Source organism: Tasmannia lanceolata, unplaced genomic scaffold, assembly GCF_043159265.1.
Source record: "Tasmannia lanceolata isolate RefF3 unplaced genomic scaffold, GAP_Taslan_0.1 ptg000015l, whole genome shotgun sequence".
Classification (NCBI taxonomy): domain Eukaryota; kingdom Viridiplantae; phylum Streptophyta; class Magnoliopsida; order Canellales; family Winteraceae; genus Tasmannia; species Tasmannia lanceolata.
This window is the reverse complement of record NW_027518692.1, coordinates 64,226,558-64,232,655: the sequence shown is the minus strand read 5'-3', so window position 1 is coordinate 64,232,655 and position 6,098 is coordinate 64,226,558. Positions and strand designations below refer to the sequence as shown.

The following is a 6,098-nucleotide window of genomic DNA, read 5'->3' as shown; positions in this document are numbered from 1 at the left end:
AGAATTTCCTTTTCAAAACAATTCCTGCAATCCAAAGAGGGCCTTGCATATCCCTGATTTTACATGTACAAAGGGTATTCATGCCCTTCTATGAAGCCCAAGAGTTTAAGATTTTCAGACTAAATACATTAACTCATGACTCATTTGCTAAAACTGCCAAAAAAATAAACAAATGTTTAGACAAACAAAGACGGATTGAAATGAAATTTCCATATGATGAAGCAAATGGGGGTGCACAACAGGCAAACAAAAAGTAAGAATTTCCTTTTCAAAACAATTCCTGCAATCCAAAGAGGGCCTTGCATATCCCTGATTTTACATGTATAAAGGGTATTCATGCCCTTCTCTGAAGCCCAAGAGTTTAAGATTTTCAGACTAAATACATTAACTCATGACTCATTTGCTAAAACTGCCAAAAAAATAAACAAATGCTTAGACAAACAAAGACGGATTGAAATGAAATTTCCATATGATGAAGCAAATGGGGGTGCACAACAGGCAAACAAAAAGTAAGAATTTCCTTTTCAAAACAATTCCTGCAATCCAAAGAGGGCCTTGCATATCCCTGATTTTACATGTACAAAGGGTATTCATGCCCTTCTCTGAAGCCCAAGACTTTAAGATTTTCAGACTAAATACATTAACTCATGACTCATTTGCTAAAACTGCCAAAAAAATAAACAAATGCTTAGACAAACAAAGACGGATCAAAATGAAATTTCCTTATGATGAAGCAAATGGGGGTGCACAAAGATTATGGCTTATTTAGAGGGATATCATAATAAACTGAAGGTGTCTCTGAATAAATATTGAACTGTATCACAGAAAAGCATGGAAGCTACAATGCCATTCAAGAATGCTTATAACAACTCCAAATCAAATGTGCAGATTTAATAGACATGATGTAATACCTCAAAGAATTATCAGTCATCGGTTGCAATATAGGAGATGGTGATCGTATTGCAGATTTAAAATGGTCAGGAAAACATCTGTTCTCTATGAAGCCAATTCAGTCATCCTGAAAGGAGAAAATGTTACGTGTATGTGTGCATAAAGCAGAAGAAAGCAGTATAGCAAAGGTTACTCGGAGAGGCTTTATGTGAACAAAGATGAAGTTTAAAAGGTTCCCTAAAAAGCATTTAAAAAAAGTTCAAAAAAAAACAAAAAAAACATGCCAATGAACTCAAGACCCAACCCCACCAAATCAAAGAGACCGGGATCATATAAACCCAAGACCACACTTCCCAATTCCTCATTTCCAAGCATTGGTGGATTTGTTGGGTCGAAGGAACATCGGTGCCAGAAATATATATATATAGAATTGAAAAATGGAGGGTGACCCAGGTGGATCGGATTAAAAAAAAGGAAAAAAAAACAGACAGCCAGCTATATATATATAAAAGGAGGGCATCGGTGATTCTGTAGCCTGTTTTTGAGACGATAGATATGCAGGGGGGGAGTTGCAGTTGCAGGGAACTAGGGCGCGAAAATTTCCCCACCTTATCTCCAGGTAAGATCCTCTCATCCCACCAATTTTCTTCCTTTTCGTCCCCTCTCTCAACAGGACCTAGGGTTTCTGTAGGGTTTAAAACCCTCCATTGCAATGCAGTCATCATCATCTCCCCTATTATAAAGTCAAACTACAATTATAATATTGCCTCTTTCCCCTTCATTTCCACCTCTTTCTCAACCCAACAAGATCTCCACAAAACCACAACAACAACTTCTAGGGGTTTTCTAGGGTTTGAGGTCCGTTGCCATACAAACTCCAGAACCCCACCTCCCAAATCCTCAAATGGTATCAAAATTAAGAGATTTGGGGCTTCTTTACCTTCCATACTACGGGCGGCACAAACCGAAGATGATATTGATAAGATCCTCAATTCATGGGTTGGAAAGCTCAGCCCCAAAGAACAGACCGTAATTCTCAAAGAGCAGCGTAATTGGAGATGCGCTCTTCGCGTATTTCAATGGATAAAATCTCAGAAAGATTATCTTCCAAATGTAATTCACTACAATGTTGTTCTAAGGATTCTAGGCAGGGCTCAGAAGTGGGACCAGCTACGGCTTTGTTGGATTGACATGGCCAAAGATGGTGTCTTTCCCACTAACAATACATATGGAATGCTTGTCGACGTGTATGGGAAAGCAGGTCTGGTAAAAGAGGCCATTTTATGGATCAAACACATGAAAATCAGGAGAATTTTTCCAGATGAAGTTACCATGAATACGGTCATACGCGTTCTTAAAGAGGCAGGTGAATTTGAACGTGCTGATCGTTTCTTTAAGGATTGGTGCTTGGGTAAGGTTGAACTGGGGAGTCTTGATTTTGAGTCCATTGATTCAAATGCAGATTTGAGCCCCATTAGCCCCAAGTACTTTTTGTCAACAGAACTTTTCAAAGCCGGTGGACGGATCCCTACTTCAAAATTTTCACCGGAAAATGAAGAGGGTTCCGTGAGGAAACCCCGACTTACTGCTACCTATAACACGTTGATTGATTTGTATGGAAAGGCTGGTCGTCTGAAAGATGCTTCTGATGCCTTTGCGAATATGTTGAAATCTGGTGTGGTGCCCGACACGATTACTTTCAATACTATGATCCATACTTGCGGGTCTCATGGGCTTTTGTCTGAGGCAGAGGCCTTGCTTCGTAAAATGGAAGAGAGGAGAGTTCCTCCTGATACCAAAACTTTCAACACCTTTTTATCTTTGTATGGTGATGCGGGAAATGTTGATGCTGTTCTGAAAATTTATAGAAAAATCAGAGAGGCGGGCCTTTGTCCTGATACCGTAACCTATAGAACGATTTTGCATATAATGTGTGAGAGAAAGATGGTTCAAGAAGTGGAGTTTGTAATCAAGGAGATGGAGAAATCTTCTGTAGGTATTGATGAGCAGTCACTACCCGTCATTGTGAAGATGTATGTCGATGAAGGGTCACTTGACAAGGCAAAGAAGTTTCTTGAAAAGTATAATGCCAATGGAAGGATTTCTTCTAAGACTTATGCTGCAATTATTGATGCTTATGCAGAGAAGGGTCTTTGGATTGAAGCTGAGGCTATCTTCTTTGGGAAGAGGGGTTTACCCCATAAGAAGGATACAACAGAATACAATGTAATGATTAAAACATATGGGAAAGCACAGCTTTATGATAAAGCTCTGTCGTTGTTTGGGAGCATGAGAAGCAATGGAACTTGGCCGGATGAGTGCACGTATAACTCTCTTATTCAAATGCTCTCCGGTGGAGAATTGCCAGATAGTGCAAGGGACCTCTTGGCCAAAATGCAAGAAGCAGGGCTCAAACCCAGGTGTGCAACTTTTTCTGCTGTTATTGCAAGTTATATCCGTTTGGGTAGGATTTCTGATGCTGTTGACATTTACCATGAAATGATTAGGGCGGGGGTTGAACCAAATGTAGTTGTTTATGGGTCTTTGATAAATGCATTTGCAGAAGCAAGAAAGGTTGATGAAGCTCTTCATTATTTCCGTGTGATGAAAGAATTTGGACTTGAAGCAAATCAGATAGTTTTAACTTCTCTCATCAAGGCTTATGGTAAAGTGGGCTGTTGGAAAGAAGCACAAGAGGTGTATGGGAAGATGCAGGATTTGGAGGGGGGTCCCGATACTGTTGCATCGAACAGTATGATTGGTCTCTATGCTGATATTGGGATGGTGTGCGAAGCTGAGTCAATTTTTAACAACTTGAGAGAGAACGGACGGGCTGATGGGGTTTCGTTTGCCACAATGATGTACCTTTACAAAAGCATGGGCATGCTTGATAAAGCAATTGATGTTGCTCAAGAGATGCAAGAGTCGGATTTACTGACTGACTCTGATTCCTTTAATAATGTCATGACATGTTATGCTGCTAATGGACAGCTCAGAGAGTGCGGCGAACTGTTACATCTGATGTTAGCAAGGAAAATTTTGTTTGATGCTGCAACTTTTAAGGTAATGCTTATGGTGTTGAAGAAAGGGGGTGTTCCAACTGAGGCTGTAACTCAGCTAGAAACATTGTACACGGATGGAAAATCTTTTGCTAGAGAAGCAATAATAACCCTAGTGTTCTCTGCTGTGGGGTTGCATAATTTTGCTCTTAAATCTTGTGAAACCTTCATAAAAGCAAAGGTGGGCATTGATTCCTTTGCGTACAACGTTGCAATTTATGCATATGGAAATTCAGGTCAGGTAGACAAGGCCTTGAATATGTTCATGAGAATGCAAGATGAGGGGCTGGAACCAGATGTTGTTACTTATATAAATCTGGTGGGTTGTTATGGAAAAGCAGGACTAGTGGAAGGTGTGAAGCGGATTTATAGTCAACTGAAATATGGGGAGATTGAGCCCAATGAATCTCTGTTTAGGGCTGTTATTGATGCCTATGACGATGCTGGTAGACATGACCTTTCAGAGTTGGTTAATCAAGAGATGAGATTCAGTTTCCAGTTACAAGAGCGTAATGATTCAGACTTCGAAGATGAGTGAAGCTCTTTTCACTTCAATTGTTTCGAGATCAGACTATACTTTGTGAGGGATTTAGTTTCTGAACAACATTCAAGGCCTATACAACAAATTTTACCATCAACCATATATATCAAATTTACCAAGGTTTCTCTTAACCTTCTGAACATTATCAAATGGATTTGGGGCCTGTTTGTATGGTGTATGTTTTGGAGTTGCTTGGACAAATTCCATATAGCTGGAGCTACTAGCTCGCGTGCGGTTTATTTTGGAAGGAAAGGGAATACCTTGTCAGAGGCAGAGTAAAAACATATGAATAAGCCATTTTATGAATTGATCTTCAGAACAATAGATACCAAGCAGGGGCAACATCCCAAATAGAAAGTCCAACTATATTTCAAGGTGCTTGGCTGAAGATAGAGAACCAAATCATGGTAAAATCTAGTATTTCTAAATTGGGTAACATTGACTTGGTAAATTCTTGTTGTTAAGATATGTCTCTAGCTATGCTTTCGAGCTCAAGTTTGTATATGGTAAAATTTGAAAGAACTGTTTTTTTTTTTCTTGTAAAATATAATTAATGGGATGGGCTTTCCTCCTCTTCTTTTTTTCCTTTGGTTCTATGTATTGTTTTCATCTCTCAACCGCCTATATTTTGGTTTAAGTCATATGTATGGAGTCTGTTCTCTACTCATTTAAGCAACGGAATGGCCAAATACACCAAGATAGATATGCAAAACTAACTCTTAGTTATTTTTATCTCATTTGATATTCGGCTGGAGAGGACCCTTTTCATTTCCTAGTGAAATTTACCATTTTCCAGATACTTGCGAGGTTTTTGATCTTTTGCTAAAACCAATAACCATTGCCAAAATGTGGATCGCCGTGTGCATCACACAGGTTACAATACTTTTTTTTTTTTTTTTGAATGGTTATTGGTTGTTCCTGGGAGGTATAACACAGGTTACAATACTAGTAATTACCAATGGAGGTATTCATCATGGGGATGGCAATCCCTGAATAAGTTGTTCCTGGGATTGAATATCGTAGCTGGATAAGCTGTTCCAAGTTTTTGTCATTTATGTTTGTTGTACTAGTATTTTATCGAAGCATAAAAGGTTGAGGTCAACAGATGATAGCAAGTCCATCTAAGGCTAAGGAAAAAACTAGCTGCCTTGCTGTTGCCACATGATATCAGTCATGAGACACTAATGATTGTCCGGCACATGATACGAGCATCAACGAAGCAATTCGCCCTATTTGACCCCCCACTCCAGAACCGCAAATGGACGATTTAGGAAAGAATTAAGCACCAACCGACACTCATGCCAGACCTTTAGGGTGCTTTTGGATTGCCGGAATCAGGAATCGGTATCGGTAATACATTCCATTCCAAATTCCAATTCCCCCTCTAAACGGATAACAATTCCAATTCTAGTGTTTGTGTAAACACTGGAATTTATGGAGAGAGAGAGAGAGAGAGAGAGAGAGAGAGATGTTGACGCCGTTTTCCTCTCGATTCTGAGAATCAGAATACCACCCCCTGTGGTGGGTATCAAACCGAGCCAATTATTCCCATGTTTTTTCTGCCCGGTGACAAGTTTAGTTTCCCATTACATTTAGCAAATGAAACC

The 6,098-nt window shown here is 39.6% G+C and overlaps 1 protein-coding gene across 2 annotated transcripts; it reads left to right on the top strand.

Annotated features, from left to right (window-relative positions):
* The first annotated feature begins 1,128 nt into the window (after positions 1-1,128).
* LOC143893030 (pentatricopeptide repeat-containing protein At1g73710-like) lies at positions 1,129-5,072 on the top strand. 2 transcript variants are annotated; one of them, XM_077397972.1, is made up of 2 exons: positions 1,129-3,311; positions 3,399-5,072. In XM_077397972.1, exons 1-2 carry the CDS (start codon positions 1,447-1,449, stop codon positions 4,486-4,488), a joined length of 2,955 nt encoding a protein of 984 aa, XP_077254087.1. In that variant the 5' UTR covers positions 1,129-1,446; the 3' UTR covers positions 4,489-5,072. The 2 variants fall into 2 exon arrangements, with proteins under 2 accessions (XP_077254087.1, XP_077254086.1); XM_077397971.1 differs by having other exon boundaries at positions 1,130-5,072.
* Positions 5,073-6,098: the final 1,026 nt, after the last annotated feature.

Coding starts and splice junctions, on each gene's coding strand:
- LOC143893030 (XM_077397971.1), top strand. CDS start 1,447: ATGCAGGGGGGGAGTTGCAGTTGCAGGGAACTAGGGCGCGAAAATTTC.